Consider the following 17862-nt stretch of genomic DNA (forward strand, 5'->3'; position numbering starts at 1 on the left):
GGCTGTGTTTTAGCACCGTTATTGTTTATTTTATTTAGAAATGAAATTGATGAAATTTTAAAGAGTGTCCAAGCTGATGCCCCTAGGTTAAAAGGCGTATCCTTGCCGGTGTTATTATATGCTGATGACGCCGTGCTTCTTTCCAGAACCCATTTGGGTCTCCAACGCTTGATGGAAAGATTTTCTTTGTTTATTAAGGATAGGAAACTGCTCATCAATAAGGAAAAAACGCATACTATGACTTATGGGGCCAACAATAAATATAATGCCTTTTTTATTGATGGTAACAAGGTGCAACCTGTTGATTCATTTTGTTATCTCGGAATTACTTTCTCTAATGACAGAAAATGGACCAATGAATTTAACAATATTAGCAATAACATGGCAAAAAGCGCCCATGGTATTTTCAGATTTGCAGCAAAAATTGGGGACAGGCGAACCAGGGACATGTTGCATATTTATCATGCTAGATGCACTACTATTGCACTGTATGGGGCGGCTATTTAGGGTTACAGCTGTGACCATAAATTACAGTTGGAGGAAAATTCCTTCTTAAAAAAGCTCCTGTGTTTACCCACCACTGTAATCAGGAATAAGACATCAACTTTCTGATTGATCTATTATCTTTAAGACCACTTATGTTATGGCGCTCTATATGGCTCTAGGACGAAAAGTCCCTTAATAGATCTATAACTGAGGATTGTCTTTCATCGGACATGTACAGGAAAATCCCTTGGATAAAATATGTCGCTGATTGTTTTGTGCAAATATTTAATCTTAATGTTCTGATTGACCCTAAGGCTGCTTCGACGATACCAAAAGCCGAGCTGAAAACAAAAATTCTGGATAATTTGGCAAGGGAGAGAGCTTTTGCCAGTGGATCCATGTTAACTGTCACATTTTTCAGTAGATATTTCCTCTCTGAAGGTTTTCCACCTTACCTAGCCTTGGTGACTAGGCAATCCCACAGGTTTGTCCTAACCAGACTAAGGTTTGGAATAGTATATCACCTGGTGGCTCTACCTAACCTTAAGCAACATCCTAAAGGTCCATGTTTGTGTGACGGCATATCTAAACAGAGCACCTTGCACTTTCTACTAATATGCAAACTGTACATGAACCTTCGTATTACGTATTTAAAACCTATGTTTGTTAAATATGGTGTACGTACAGTTGATGAGGCAATGAGTCTTATTTTTAACATGAAATCGGCTGATATCTGTTTTTATACTGCTGTGTTTTTAAACAAGTCTGTCAGTGTGCGAAAAGGCATGATATTTTAATGTATTTGGTCTTTATTCCAGGATATTCTTTTTATAAACTGTTGATTCATGTATTTTTTTAATATGTGCTTTTATGGTCATTTTAAATGTTCCGAATAAAGCTTCATGAATTGAATTGATTTATAAGGAGATTTTCATTGTTTTGACTCCACAAACTTATTGTGTGATCCTGTAAGTGAGCACCCCAACCAGTGAACGCTGGGTCACCCGTTAGCACTGTCTGTGGAACAGGGTCGATGAAGGGCCCCCCTTTGGATAAATATTGTGGGTTCCACCACTGCTGAGAGCGAGGAGTGCGTCCGTCTATCAACACTAGATCGGTTAATCGACCCTGCAACGGTTTTCTTGCTAAGCATTCTTGAAGGGGGCGCATGTGAAGTCTTGCATGGGGGACGATTATGGTGCAAGACGCCATAATTCCCAGCAGTTGCATGAAGACTGGCTGGTAATGAGGGTTTGGGCTTAAACTTAGTGAGGAGAGACTGAATACTGGGAATTCTGGCTGCAATGAGAGGCTAGAGCTTTTTGTGTGCCAATGGTGGCTCCCAGATAAGGCTGTGAGTTTGAAGGCTGCTGAAGGCTGCTGATGGGATTTCAAAGCCTTCACTGTAAACCCAAGTTCATGTAGTAGGTGAATTGTGGATTGAGTGTGTTGGAAACACTTATGTTACGTACCTGAAGGTATGCGGCGACTTCCATGTTGCCGCTCTGCAGATATCAAGAACTGGCACACCTGCAAATAGTGCCTCAGAAGTGGACACAACTCTTGTAGAGTGAGCTCTGACTTTTGCTGGCAATGGCCGTCCAGCTCTGTCATGACAAAAGGCAATTGCCGAAGATATCCATCTTGAAATACTTTGTTTTGAAAGTGGCATACCCTTCCGTGGTCTACTGAAGGCTATGAATAGCGGAGTTGATTTCCTGAAATTGTTAGTTTTGTCAATATAAAATTTCAGACACCTCCTAAGGTCCAATGAGTGCAGAGATCTTTAGGCTGCAGTGCTGGGATTTGGGAAAAATGACCTAAGGATCACTGGCTCATTTAAGTGGAAGTCCGACGGGACTTTAGGAATGAACCGAGGATTAGTTCTGAGAACCACTCTGTCACCCTTAAACTGCATGAAGGGGTCTTGAATTGAAAGAGCCTGCAATTCACTGACCCTCCTTGCTGAGGTAAGCACAAGTAGAAGGGCTGTCTTCCCCGAAAGATATTGGATATCCGCCCTATGGATGGGTTCAAAAGGGTGTTTTATCAATTGGTTAAGGACCACATTGAGATGCCATGTTGGAGGAATTATTCGTGGCCGAGGAAAGGATCTGTAAAGTCCCTTGAGGAACTGTTTTATCAATCTATTAGACCAGAGGGAGGGTCCTTTCAATGTTCTTTTAAATCTTGAAATTGCAACCAGATGAACTCTAATGGATGCATGGGCCAAGCCCGACTGCGCCAGATGTAGCAGATAGGGTAATATTTGTTCCGGAGAGGTGCGGAAGGGACGTAGACCACTGTCCGCACACCATATACAAAAGTGTTTCCACTTCAGGGAATAGGTCTTGTTAGTACTGTCCGCTCTTGCCTTGGCTAGGACATCTTTACACTCCTGCGGAATGCTCAGTTTACTGAACTCCCGGTACTCAGGAGCCAAGCCGATAACCTGAGAGATTTCAGATCCGGATGTTGAACCTGCTTGTTGCTCATCGTGAGCAGAGATGGAGGCTGATGCAGACGGATTGGCGGTTGCAGTGAGAGGCGATGAAGGTCTGTGAACCAGTGCTGTCTCGGCCAGAATGGGGCAATCAGAATCAGAGTGCAAGGCTCCGCCTTCATTTTCCTGAGGATCATTGGAAATGGCGGAAATGCGTACGCAAATACGTTGCGCCATGCAATGGAAAATGCATTTCCGAGGGACCTTGACTGGGGATGCCAACTTGCGTAGTTTTGGCATTTGGCGTTCTCTCTGGTCGCAAACAGGTCGATCTGCGGTGTTCCCCACACCGAAAAGATGTAAGCTACCATTTCCATGTCGAGTTCCCATTCGTGGGATAGAGACCTCTGCCTGCTCAGTGCATTTGATATGACATTGTCCTTGCCTGGGACGTACTCCGCTTTTAATGAGATGTTGTGTAGAACAAGCCAATTCCAGATCTTCTGCGATTCGCGAGATAGTGTGAGCGAACGCGTTCCCCACTGTTTGTTCAAGTAGTGCATCGTCGTGGTGTTGTCGGTCCTGACGAGCACTGGGGAGTTCTTGATCCGTGGTATGAAAGCCTGCAGGGCTAGGAAAACCGCTCACAGCTCCAGGAGGTTGATATGAAGCTGTTTTTCCTGGTTCTTCCACTTGCCACTGATCTGTAATTCCTGAAGGACTGCTCCCCAACCCTCCAGAGAAGCATCCGTTGCTGTGTGATCGCAATGCGGTCCTCGAAGGATCCCGAGCATTGAGTCCACTGTTTGGACAGAGCCTCTTGCAGCAGACGCATCCTGAGACAACAGTGCGGTATAAGCAGGATGCACGAGGACATCATCCCTAAGAGTGAGGAGACCCTTAAGCATTGGTAGGGTCCCTGAAGATTTTTGTGCAGCAGGTAGTGTTTCTAAAAAGAAATCTTCTATCTGAGGTTCCGCATGTAAATCTACCTTGGGGTATTTTGCTGCCCCATTAATCAATTGTGCAAAACCCGAATTTTCATCAGGGGGAGAGGGTTTTGAGGGATAAAGGTCAGGGTCATTATCTGGCACTGCATCATAATCTTCCCATGGGTCTGTCTCTTCTGGGATAGTATTGTTATCATCCCTAGGAATGTCCCTATCCCCTGTGTCACTTTCTATATCTGTTTGAGGTGTAGATGGGCGTGGTGTAAAAGGTCGAGGGATAGCTGGCAGAGTATGAGGAAGAGGAGAAGAGGGTGTGTCCATAGGCTGTGGAGAAAGGGGAGGAGTTGCATTTGTCCCCATTGTCCTCTTCTATGAGAAGGAGCTTTCCCCTCCAACGGTTGAGTCTTCCTCTTTTTATGTGGATTTGTCCCAGTTAGTGGATCAAAGAACAAAGTCTTTTGTTTTGGATCTGTCTCTTGCTCCTGTGTCGGTACCGAAGCCTTTGGGTCCAATAGGTGCTTTTGCTTCTGTGTCTCGGTGTTATGTGTTTTCGGCACCAAGAGTTTGCTCGAGTTTGATTTTTTCGGTATCAAGGGAGTCTTCGACGTCGAAGCAGGTTTCGGTTTCGCCACGGAATGTTTCAACTTCAAGCTCTCTTTGGTATGGAGCTTCGGTGTTGCTGTCGATGTAGACCGTTTATCGGATCCGACATGGTGGGAGACCGAGTGTTTCGGTTTCGTTGCCGAGCCAAAAGGCGGGGCGTCAGAAACTTTTTTGGGTTGTCTGACCGGGCACGAAGGCGGGGTCGACACTTCGGGGTCGGTTTTTTGGCAAGGGGACGTCGTCACTCACGGTTTGATGAACGTCGACTTCGACATCAGACTCATCTGCTTCTGACCCCGACCCGTCCTCTTCTTCTTCCTCCTCCTCGGAGTGTTCGACCTCGAACAGTTCTGGGATTGCATCTGACTCCATCCTCGACATCTCGTGTCTTCGGGCTCGACTGTTTCTAATAGTCAACTTGCAGGCTTCACAATCCCTGGATTCGTGGTCAGGTGACAAACAGAGGTTGCACACCTCGTGTAGTTTCTTGTGTGGGAATTTAGCACCACACGTTGGACATTTCTTGAATGGAGTCCTTTCCATGGACTCCGGGCTGGACTACGTCGAAATAGGTCCCATCGACGTAGAGTTGGAAATCTAGGTGTTGACGTCGAAGCGCGTCGAAATGGGAATGAACTCGCGCTCGATAAACAATACAGTCGAATTGGAAAGGGAATACGCGCCGAAATATAACTTTTTCTCGAAGTCGATCCGGAGCGCTTCGATCCTCATCCGAACCCGATGACGGAAAAAAACAATCTAAGGATGGAGCCGATGCCCATGAGCACTATCACCCAAGGGAGGAGTCACCAGCCTCATGACTACAAAAGACTTCTCCAAGAGAAAAACAAGTGCAATCATCCGAGCCCAACACCAAATAGCGATCTATTCATAATGTACCATCTGCAGCCCATACGCCTCGAACACATGTATTGCCTGACTCTTTAGGTGTGCTGCTAGGCATTTTGTAGATACCCATAGTACTGATTTGAGCCCGAATGGGAGCACTGTGAACTGGTAGAGAGTGTTACTGATAATTTGTGTCCTCTGTTGATGGGGAAGTGTAAGTAAGCGTCCTTTAAATCTATAGTTGCCATGTAATCCCCTTTCTGTACCTGGGGTATTACTTCTTTCAGAGATGTCATTTTGAATCTTTGTGTCCTAATGAAATTGTTTAACCACCTTAGGTCCAAGATAGGCCTTAGTGTTTCGTCTACCTTTGGTACGAGGAAGTAGTTGAAATAAACATCCTAGTTTCTTTTCCTGTACGGTACTATCTCTATTGCCTCCTTGTTGAGAAGTTCATGTGCCTCTAGTAGCAAGAGTGGATATTCTTTTGCAGAGTGGGACTTGATGCTTGACTTCCTCTTTGGGGGTTGTTTTATTAGTTCTATACAGTATCCGTATTGTATGATGTTTAGTATTAATTTGTCCGTTGTGCCCTTCTTCCAGTTTTGGAGGAAGTCCCTTATTCTTCCTCCGTGAGAAAGTGCACTCTTTCTTGCATGGTATGCCCCCACTTTTTGCTGAATTGCTGATGTGCTTTGACTGAGTGAGCCCTTGGCTCCTGCCAATCAGGTACCCAGGGCCTGTGTTCCTTCCCTAAAACTGCACTGAAGACTAAACCCAATTGGCATCTCTGGCCACATGTCAGCCCCTGGTAAATGGTACCCTGGGTACCCAGGGCACTGTGACCAGAGAAGGCCCCAAAGGGCTGCAGCACTTATTGTGCCACCCTAGGAGGCCCTGTGCCCTAACACACACACACACTGCCTTGGCAGGCTGCATGTCTTGGTGCAGAACAAAACAGAGTCAACATGGCACACATCCCTGTGTACCATGCCCACAAAACACTGCCCTGGCATGCATCAGTCACCACTCTAGCTGGGTGCCCTATGCCAGTGGTGAGGGTACAGGTGCATGAGCCCTGTACCCCTATAGTACCCAGGTCCATCCCTGGGCACTGTAAGTGCAGTGCTGCCATTAAGAGTATATGGTGCTGGGAGGTTGTCATTATGAACTCCACAGCACCATAATGGCTACACTGAAGCCTGAGAAGTTTGGTATTAAACTTCTCAGCACATTTAACCCACACTGATGCCAGAGTGGGATTTAATGTAAAATGCACGACAGAGGGCATCTTAGAGATGCCCCTTGAAACTCGACCAACTCCCAGTGACCTGACTGAGTGGGTGCAGAGGCTGCCACCCCAGACATGTTTCTGGACCCTGGGTCGAGAGCTTGCCACGCTCTGGGCCTGAAACAACGCACATCCTGGGACGAGGTGCCAAGCCTACTCCCCCGGGATGGGCAGGGTTCACGAAAGAAAAGCTTCAAGGGCGTACTGCCTTTGGGAGCCTCTCCAGACCACTTGCTGTACTCAGAAACTGGTCCCCACTGGTTCTACCCCACACTTTGGGCGGGAGACCTAGAGGGAAAAAAAAAGTGAGGAAGAGAGGTGTGCCCAACTCTACCCCTAGGGTGGGGGAGGCGAGGTGAAGCACAACCTCGAGTACTCGCCATCTTGAGGATAGTGGACCCAGCCAACCAGGAACAGGCTCCTGCCCCCCTCCCACTGGAGAGTGGCAGAATAGGGTGTGAACCCACCCCAGGGAAAGGTCCCTGACCTTTACCTACCTGTAACGCCCCTAAATGTAGTATTTAGGGGCACCTGAACCTTCCTTTCTCAGATCCAGCAACAAGAAAAGAAGGACGAGAAGCCGTGCAGAGCTAACAAGAGGTCAACGCACACTGACTTGGCCCCAGCCCTAGAGGGCTGTCTCCCCTCAAACCTGCCCACTCGAGTCCCCCGTATTCCCCAATGGCTAACATTGGGCCTCAACACTCTGCACCCGGTCGCCCGAGTGCCGCTGAGGGTGCAATAGTAGTGCATCACTGACCCTGGGAGACCCCCCTCCCCCGAGTCTAACCCCAGAACCCCAACTCAAAAGACCGATTACTTATCTTGAAACCGAGAACTAATTTTTCCTAATTCTAAGTGTCAATTTTTGAAAACTGCAAACATTCCTTAAAAATCAGCTGAATAACCAAAACGCAATTGAATGTACTATACCTGCAATGTGTTGCTAACTACTTTCTTAAAACTGTAACCGAAACCAGTACAAGTTACACTGCTATTTTGAACTGTGTTCATACAAGGAATTTACTACTGAAAGTTATTTTTTTGCTTACCTGCACCATGCTTGCTTGGTTCTAGAAATAAAACAGTATATTTTTATACAAAACAATTGGTCTAGATTTCAGTTCTTGAGCGTGTGAGACCATTTGCTGACTGAGTGTGTACATCAAATGGTTTACACTGTCCTCTGATACTGCCTTACTGCTCGACCAAGCTACCACTTTAGAGAGGAAGGTTCTATCTAACTTTAGCCTCTGCCAAACTTCTGGAGACCCTTGGACTCTATACACACTGTGCTTCACTTTGGTGCAGTATATATAGAGCCAGTTTCTTACAGCCTCCTACTGGTGTTATATGTTCGGGGAACTGTTTGTCTTGTGAAACGGGTTCTTTTTCATTTAGGGTGCCCTTCTAAAGGTGTTATTTGGGTGGGCGTCTGCCTTTTGGCGAAGTCACTTGGAGGCGGGTAGTTGCCCTCCTCTCCGAGCCTGTCCTCGTCCTTTTGAGCGACCTCGTGGCTGGTACTGCCAGTTCTGCTGCTGCTGTCCATGGCCATTTCCCTGATAACCTTGTTGGAAGGTTTGGAGCGAAGTACTTGGTTGGTTGCCTCCCCTACCATTTGTCCTTCTTGAGGGCGTACCCCTTCCCATTCCTCTAAACTGCAGTGCTTCCATGGGCCTTGCAGTTTTGTTGCCTTTGAGTGGAGTTAACTTTTCGTCAACCGGTGTCCCAAAAAGTTGTTCTCCGTTGAAGGGCGTGTTCAGGATGTTATTCTGTACCTCTGGATTGAAGCCCGAAATCCTAAGTTATGCGTGCCTTCTCTGTCACCCAGATCATCATCTGCCAGCTGGACATGTCCGCCGCGTAAAAGGCAGACTTTAAACATGTGTTTGCCATGTTTTTCCCCTCCTAAACCAGTTGGGTTGCCCTTTGCTGGTACTGTTCCAGTAGGTGCTTCACGAGTTGCCCTACTTCTTCCCAGTGCTGGTATGCATGTCTGTTGATTAGGGCGTTTGAGTTGGCGATGCACCATTGGAATGACGACCTCCGTTCTGCTTTCCTCCCTGTGAGGTTCATTCTCCTGCTCTCCTTGTCAGGAGGTGGTCCTGCACTTGTGGGCACACTGGCTCTTTTCTTAGTCGTTGCAGTAATTATTGAATTGGCTGGCACTGATCCTTGAATGTATGCAGGGTCCTTTGAAGAGTGCTTTTACTTCTTCTCTTTTCCTCGGGGTCACAGATTTATATAGCTGGCTCGGGGTAACTGATTTACATATAGCTGGCTCCCTGAAAGCCTCTCTGCCCAGGTCCAGCACGTTAGGGAGCATGGGCAGGAATTGACTTCTTGTTTGTGTGAGTGAGAGTCTCCAGAAGAAAGCCTTGGGTTTCTCCTCCTCCAATTTTACCCCCACATGTCTGTGCAGCATTCTTGACCACCATGTTGTAGATCCCGATATCGTCTGGTGGTGAAGTCTTCAAAGGGTATGTGTCTAGCCCTTCTTCTGGCATTTCGGCGTCAAGGTCATGCCACTCCAAGTCTTGCGCCTCCGAGGACATTGAAGCCCTGGTAGGTTTGCTGTTCATCCGCGCCTTCTCCCTCGAATACATAAAGGGACACTTTCTCCTGTTCTTCAACTGGTTCACGCGTTTTCAGCGGTTCATAGTCTTCGAAGTCACTTTCGATCTCTGCCGCGGGGTTCGGCGGGATGGTGTACTGAACCATTTTGTCGAAGTCCTTCTTCCGCTGCAGGATACTCGCCATTTCGGCCTCGAGCCGCCTTTTCTTACTTCCCATCTCAACAGCCTGTAGGAGTCGAGGGCTTAAGCGCTTCGCAGTCAACGTTGTCGTCGAAGCAGTTGTCGACCATTCCTTACTCTGCTTTGAGGAGTCCTTTTCGGGGGCTTCTTTCGAAGACCTTGATTTTTCGTGGTTCTTCGCCGTCCGGGAGTCCTTTTCGAAGGATTCGCTGAGCTCTTTGTCCTTGGGTGCAGTTGCTTTTTTCTACGGCACTGTTCCCTTTGAGGACTTTGTCTCACTCTTTCGAGTGTCAGTCAAGTGTTTGTGAGTCGTCGACTTCTAACCTCCTTCGAAGTTTTCTTACGGACTACGATGACCGAGCAGTCCTCTGGTCCTTCGGCGAAGTTGTCCTCCTCTCCACTGGAGAGGACCAGGTCTCGGAGCGATGGATGTGGGCCCTGTCCCATCATGGTGTGGTTCGCCCTTCTCTGCCTCTCTTACCCCGAGGGTTTTGGGTGTGAACGCCGAGCACGCGTTGCAGTCCAATTGTAACAAAACTTGAAGGGGGTTTTTGTCCATTCCTGCGTTCAGGGAGCCCACTGTGTGCGCATTCTCGTGTGAACGCAGAGTGCTCTCGAAATTTTCTTCTCCTTAGTAGACCAGGCTACCTGGCCTGACGTCGGGTGCGATGATAATCTTAAATTTTTCCCGTGGATTACTCTTCCAAAACTCTGGAACTCCTCGACAATGATACAGACCCAACGGTGGAAAAAAAGAATCTGAAGATGTCGGCCAAAGGTGGAAGCTTCCAGAGGAAGCGCGTCGATGTCACGAAGGACACCAAATGGTGGTATGTCGACGCCCACCTGGGCCACGGGGGGAAAAAAAAAAAAGGAAAAAAGACTACAAGTCCAGACCTAACCACTAGATGGCGGAATAATGCACAGCAAAGTGAATCCAGAAAGATTCACACTGCAAAACTATTTCTTCTGATGGTTATTTCTAACTGCAGAAACGTCACCTGTAGACTGGGTGCCAAAGCAGTATAGCTGCTAAGTTGGTGGGTCAGTAGAATCACTCAGACCAAAAAGACCTGAAGGACCAAAAGTGAAATGCTCTTCCAATCAGACCTAGTTGTCAAATAAGCAGCGCCTTATACCCGTGTGCACAGAAACCCACATTACTGCCTGACAGACAGCTAGGATAGGCACTCTGCGTGCAAATACAGTGGTAGCGGCCTTGGTGTGAGGAAAGGTCTCTTTTTGTATTGTCAACACCCAAGTTTTTGGGGGAGGAGCTTCACGCGCAACCAAGATGGCCGCGTGAGCACAGGGCTCCTCGCAACCTCCAGCATCTATCCTGAAAATTATCCTGACCACATTGACTGGTTATCGAAGACAAGCCATAGCTGAGGCGGACACAGTTGTCCAAATTTGAATCGGACTTCGGGAACCGGAACAACAACGATTTGAATATTGCAGCCTGCCCCTTGGAGATGCCCGGAGCTCGAGTTGATATGGCGCCCGGACAGAAGTTGAACAACAGCGGCCTGGGGAGACACTGACTTGAACTTTCACTTTCGTTTGAGGCTCCAGTCTGATCCTAACAGAGAGAACCTACTACTAGCAGAAGCTATTTGACGGCTTAGCGATCATAACGTGATGTCCTGACTGCGTATACTGGGCCTGGACTGACTGTGCCCTCTGGTCGCCGCTGATGATTTGATCGCAGCTCCCGATGCGGCCACTTTCTCTCGTGATCCGCCACTTTTGAAGGCCTCCTTGTCCGTGATGGCGACCAAACCCGATGGCGACAAGCATAAGTCCAAGACCACTCGGCGAGGTGGCTACAACCAAGCAAACAATATGGATCGATATGCCCAATCTAAAGGATCCCCTGGTGGACCTAGCAGATCACTGGATGGTACTAAGGAGGGCCCGGCCTCATCGGCAGAATTGACTTTACAATACGTCATGGGCGCCCTTGATGGGTTGGGCGCCCTTGATGGGATGAAGGCATCCATCGGCCAACAATTTGAGACTCTCGCCCACAAGCTGGACACCGTTTCGATCGATGTTAATTTGATTTGTACGGATTTATCAAAAAACAATGAAGGTCAAATCTTTAGATCTGAAAACTTCCAGCCTAACGGGTGATGTGTCCGACTTGCATGACTGAGGTCCGCAACCTGCGGACCTCTAATGATCTTTTTGCACGCCGGTTGGAGGACTTTGAAGTAGGGCCCGGCGTAACAACGTACGCATTATTGGGGTCCCGGAAAAGTCAGAGGATCCGGCAGCTGATCTGTTTGTGGAAGATCTTATCACCAAACACCTCGCTCCTAGGAGTCTGAGCAAGTTCTTCGCGGTTGAACGAGCTCACAGAGTACCGGGTGGTAAACCGAAGTTGGGTGCCCCGCCCAGACCTCTCATCGCCAGAATCTTTAACTTCCGGGATAGGGACGCTATCCTGCAGGCCTCACGGATGAGTGAACCCACGAAATACGAAAATACCACCGTAAGTTTCTACCCGGACTTTACACAGCAGTCCAAAAGTAAAGACTTGGATTTCTGGGCGTAAAACGACGACTGAGGGAGATGGAATTGAAATACGCAATGCTTTTACCAGCCAGGCTGCGCGTTGAATTCAAGGAACGAACATATTTTTTGGATCGTCCGGAGATGGCGGGAGACTGGCTCGACACTTTGCCACACCAATGTGGCCGGGAGGAACATTCTGGAGGAGCGGAAGGAGGTCCGATTGAGCAGGAATAGGAGCATGGTTTCCGGCCCCTGAATTTTACTGATAACCCTGACTATGGTTCAATGACTTTTAATGTATGATTTGATGTGTCATACCCGGGAGCGGCGGGGCGATTGGTGGACTCTTTCCTTCTCTGGGGTTTCTTTTTGTAGACTAGTTGGATATCAGGGCGACAGGCACACTGCAAGTTGGGGTGGGGATTTAGTCTTATGGAGGGGTGCAGGGTGGGGGGGATTTGTAACGGGTGGGGGGGTTAAAGTTTTTTTTTATCTAAAATAAATAAAAATTAAAAACATCAAGTTTTTGGACTGATGCTGTGGTTGTCCTACTCAGGATTCACTGAGCGCCCTGGCTCTAAAGTGTATGTCGAATTGGCTGTACCCAACTGTAAATGGCTAGCTTTCCTGTAAGTCCCTGGTATATGGTACCCAGGGCATGTAAGTTAGAGGGGTACCATAGGGATTGTAGCATTGGTTGTGCCAACCTGGAGGTCCCCCAGGTAAAACGAGTCTGCCATTCCTCCACTGAGGACTAGTAGAGCAGTTTTGTACTGCTGGCCCGACTTTGCCACTGAAAGCAGTGGCAAAGCCTCCACTTCCCCTGTGAACCTGTGGATGAAACACCTCTGGCAGGCCGACCGAGTCCTAAGTCAGGGTGTAACATATAACACCAATTGGACAGGTACTTTACATGTTCTTACACAAAAAAGCAAGACTGCCATTCTTACCCTGGAAGGGCTTGTTCACCCGAATGGCAGGTGCAGGGGGGTTTATCGTTGACCCTCAGTCATGCTAACTACTAGGCAGAATGACCAAAGTGGGCACTCCAAGGTAACAAACAACTCAATACATTAGGCTTGACTTGATTCTCAAATCGAAATTAATGTAGCTTGCTGCAGTGTGCAGCTTTTGTAAAGCTACAACTTAGTTGCATTTAAAAACTCCAGTGCCTTTTCGGGCAGACATCGATCTTGTACCACGAGACAGCTTTCTGCCCTCCGGGGAAGACGTGGAAACAACTCTCAGGAAAGGGGTCAATGAGGAATTGCAGGACAGCGAGGTTTTGCATCACTCCTGCAGTAAACCAGATGGGTGTTAGCCCCAAAAGGCAGATTTCAAAGGGAAGCCGCTTTTGAAGGTCAAATAATTAGCTCTAGGGTGCTGGGCCACTCTACAGTTTTAGGAAGACAGGTTGGCACGGGGAGCAGAGAGGGGAGCCAGTGGCCAAATTTGTTTACCCAGGGGCATCTAGCCTTGAGGTAGCCACACCACAAAGTTGGGCTAGTGAGGTTCAAACAACAAGAAAAGGGTCTCACCATCTTGAGAGTGGGCACAATAGTGTATCCTGGGATGGCCAAGTGCCACAGGGAGTTTTTGCAAGGTGGGAGGGGAATCCCATTGGCTTCCAACCGTATCCTGCCCTAGGGGCCTTTTCTGAACATAAAGAGGGTACCCAGACCTCAACTGACGTGGAAGGAGGACCAAAGGAGGTCTACCCTGCTGCACCGAGGGACCAGTAAAGAAAGACTGCACCTGCTACACCAGGTGACTAGCAAAGAGAGAGACTGTGCCTAGGCTGGCTAGAACACTGTAGTATACAAAGGAGCTCATTTTTTATAGATAATTGAGTTTTTCATACTGTTCAAATGTTTAAGGGGGGAGATTGGTAACTCATGTTAACTATTGGTTTACATAACATTTACAGCTGCATAAGAAATTTAAATATAGTTAAGAAAATGTCTTCAGTTGCCAGGAGTATGCCCGAGCACAGACGTATAAGATTAACACTGGCCAAAATGTAAATATTACAAAACATGTAGCAGATGAATAGCATAAAACATTTATGGTCCTATCACAGTCACAGAAGGGTCCAATGTCTAATCTGCTATACTGTTGCTTTTACTTACATGTAAATAAGAGTACTAGTCTTTTTACTATACAGCACTGCCTTGAGAAGATGTTGGACATCCGCAATGTCATGATGTATTACGCTTTTTAAGACATACTATTACAGTAAAGCCTTGACTGCTAGACTCAGCTGCTGCTTCTGAATAGAGTGCTATTGATGACCCTGGCAAAATCACTGGCCCCCACAAGCAATATTCCACAGAAACCCCATACACCACAGAAGAGCCCTGGCAAATTCTGCATCCTCAAAGGTCAACAATAAAATATGTATAGGCAGATCTGAATATTGCTAAACAAAATGCGCACTTCAAGGTCTTGTTACCAATCTTGGTACAGATACAGGAACAAGACTCCATACAAATGCATCAATTCAAGACATTTAATCTTTAGAACCTCAACTAAACTGAAGCAGGCTTTAACTTACCAGATTGGAAATATGAACAATGGTGCTGACTTTGAAGCGTGGTGGAGAGGGGACGTGAGAGGTACGCACTGGGTCATCTATAGTGATGGAGACTCCAGTCTTCTGTTGACTAATGGACCGCCGGATCAGAGTATCTGTAAGGGTCACTAAACAAAAAACAGCGATAATCGCATTAGAATTTTGAATAGGCTTGTTTGAACAGGTCTGAACTCCTGTGTGTAGTAGTTGCCTCAGAGTGATCATCTTAGAACCTGCCTAGGTCATCCTTAGCAGTTATATATTACACTTAAGCTGAAGGAAGAGGGTCATATATCAAGGTGAGCTCTTGCCCACACTGTGCTGCACAGGGTCATTGTGCAATGTGCTCTATGTTGCCAACACATACACGATGAGGCATGATCAAAACTATAACAATGATGTGCACATCTACCTATCCGAATAGCACAGTAGATGAATTTGTCTCTTTAGAAATGACGATGGTTTTGGAAGATGCGAGAGTGTTCTGATGTACACCCATCCTCGTCATTAAATAATAATTCACTATTTTACTCCGAAAATGGCTTGTGCTAAATTACAAAAATTAGATTTCACACCAGTGAGGTGTGCACATCAATCAATAACATGAACTTTAATAGGCATTTTCTAGCAACTACACAATTTTTAATGTATACCTCCTTCAATGGGAATTTTCAGTTAAATGCAATTAGTTACTTTGTAGATTACTTTTCTAACCACAGGACTGGATCCTAGATTCAGTCCAGGGACATGAGCTGTAAACAGTTAAGTAAAAATGTTTTGGTTACAGTAGTGATTAAGGAATATTATTGTAGTGATTAAGGAATATTATTGTATTTTAAAAGTGGACAACTTTTTCACTTGAAATTACCAATGTTATCCTATGGAAGGAAACTCAATTTGCAGGTAAAGTATGTTCACATTACTTTTGTAATCCAGTGCTTGACTCCTAGCTTCAGCAAAGGGACCTCTATCTAAAACAAGTAAGTAATTACGTTTTTATTGTTGGCACGATCTTTAGAGAATATTTATATCAAAAATCGACACTTAGGATATCATTGCCTGTTTTTTACTGAAAAAGTTTCTAAGGAAGGAAATGCAAGTTACTGGTAAGTACGGTTAAAATAACTTTTCAGGGTCAGTACTGGGCTCAAAGATGCAGCACTGAGGTCTCTCCTGATAACAGGCGAGTACATCGGAATTTGTAGTTCAGCTGATTTTAGATGATTTTAAAGTTCCAAAACTCCACAGTGAAACCAGTCAATGTTAGCCTATGGAAGAAAAGGGAGTTATCGGCTTTTAGGTAAGTACTCGACTGGCAGAGTTAAGGTTCTGGGCATAGACTCAGTGCTCTCCCAGGGTCAGTTAGGTACAGTTGGTACACCCTCAGCGGCACAGGGGCAGCCGGGTGCAGAGGTAATTAGGCCCAAAGTTATCCAATGAGAGGCAGGGGGCCTTCGGTTGGTGGCTGCTGGCTAGCAGGCCACGCGGCTGTGGGAGCTGGGCTCCTGGTCACTTGCTCAGGGCAAATGAGGAAGTAGGATAGGACAAAGGTTGCACTGCCAGGGGCACTCTGGCAGCTGAGTGCAGGGTGCTTTTGAGCCGTCGGGCGCTCAATGTTATTCAATGGAGATCTTGAAAAGGAAACAAAGGCTGCAGGCTCGGGGACGGAGGATCTTCTGGAGCGACCAACACTTCGAGGGTAGGTGGGCACCCCGGAGTTGGGCACAGGAGACCGGGGGGCGCTGGGGTGTCTTTGGACGTCGGGAAACGAATATGCTACTTACCAGTATGCATCTGTTCTTGGCATGTAGGGCTGCTGACATTCATATCTGTGCATAGATCGCCGCCTAGTGTTGGGTCCGGATGATCGCACATTGTTGTCCTGGAAGAGTCTTCGAAGTATCACGAGATAGGTGCCTCCTCCCCTGGACTACAGTGCGCATGGGAATCGACTCCATCCTCAGATTGTTTTTAGCCATTGTGGCAAAGATGGAGTGAAACTCTAAATGATGACCATTCTAGAAGTATTTGTGAGTGCTGCAGCCGCTACAGGCGCCGGGGAGGAGGGCGGGCGATATGAATGTCAGCAGCCCTACATGCCGAGAACCGATGCATACTGGTAAGTAGCATATTCGGTTCAAGGCATGTGGGCTGCTGAATTCATATCTGTGCATAGAATACATAGCAGTCCCTCCATTAGCGGCGGCCACCTGTGCAGCTTCAGCAGTTTGGAAAAGTGTTTTTAGAACAGCCTGCCCTACAGCTGCCTGCTGTCTGGAGTGCACATCCACACAGTAGTGTTTTGTAAATGTGTGTGTGGTAGACCATGTGGCTGCTCTACATATGTCTTCTAAAGGAATATTTCCAAGGAAGGCCATGGAGGCCCCCAACTTCCGGGTGGAGTGGGCCCGCTGCGGAATCGTTTGAGTGCGCTTGGCTTTCTGATAGCAGATCTGAATACACTTAACGATCCACCTGGCTATACCAGCCTTGGAAATGGGTTTGCGTTTGTGTTGTGGCGAAAAGGCAACAAATACTTGTTTCGTCTTCCGAAAATCTTTGGTCCTTTCAATGTAGTACATCAAGGCTCTTTTGACGTCAAGCGTGTGGAGCATTCTCTCCGCAACTGACTCGGGATTTTGGAAGAACACAGGTGGTTCTATAGTCTGGTTGATATGGAACTATGAAACCACCTTAGGAAGGAACTTAGGGTTAGTGCAAAGCACCACCCTGTTGGAATGAATCTGTATGAATGGCTCTTGGATAGTTAGTACCTGGAGTTCACTAATGCGTCGTAGCGACGTAATTGCTATCAGGAAAGCCAATTTCCATGTTAAGGAACTGAATCTCGCATGAATGCAGTGGCTCAAAAGGTGGACCCATCAGTCTTGTGAGGACCACATTTAGGTTCCATTCAGGAGCTGGTGGGGTCCGGGGAGGGAGGACTCGTTTGAGTCCCTCCAGAAAAGCTTTGATGGCAGGCACTCTGAAAAGGGAGAGATGTTTCCTGTTTGAGATAAGCAGCCATTGCGGATAAATGTATACGAATGGAAGCATAGGCCAGATTACATTTGTATAGATGTAACAGATAACAAATGATGTTTTGAGTAGATGCGTCCAGCGGGTTGATGTTGTGGTCTGCACAATAAATGACATACCGCTTCCATTTCGCCGCATAGCATGCTCTGGTGGTGGGCTTCCTTGCTTCCCTGATTATGTCCATACAGTCAGGAGGCAAGTTGAGGTAGCCAAACTCTAAGACCTTCGGAGCCAGATCGCCAGGTTGAGCTGTTGCGGATCTGGATGCTGAATGTCGCCATGGCTCTGCGTCAAAAGCCTGGGTGTGAGGCGCAGCCTTTGATGCGGTACCACGGATAGTTCTAGAAACGTGG

General features: G+C 47.1%; 1 protein-coding gene across 3 annotated transcripts in view; it reads right to left on the bottom strand.

Annotated features, from left to right (window-relative positions):
* The window catches only part of ACIN1 (apoptotic chromatin condensation inducer 1), a 947610-nt gene that overhangs the window by 124877 nt on the left and 804871 nt on the right, over nucleotides 1–17862 (bottom strand). For all 3 annotated transcript variants that reach the window (XM_086923671.1, XM_086923670.1, XM_086923673.1), the window contains one exon: nucleotides 14453–14598. In XM_086923671.1, the coding sequence (XP_086779797.1) occupies nucleotides 14453–14598 (146 nt within the window). The remainder of the gene's footprint in view (nucleotides 1–14452; nucleotides 14599–17862) is intronic.

The sequence above is a fragment of the Lissotriton vulgaris genome, chromosome 5 (genome assembly GCF_964263255.1).
Source record: "Lissotriton vulgaris chromosome 5, aLisVul1.2, whole genome shotgun sequence".
In the NCBI taxonomy this organism is placed as follows: domain Eukaryota; kingdom Metazoa; phylum Chordata; class Amphibia; order Caudata; family Salamandridae; genus Lissotriton; species Lissotriton vulgaris.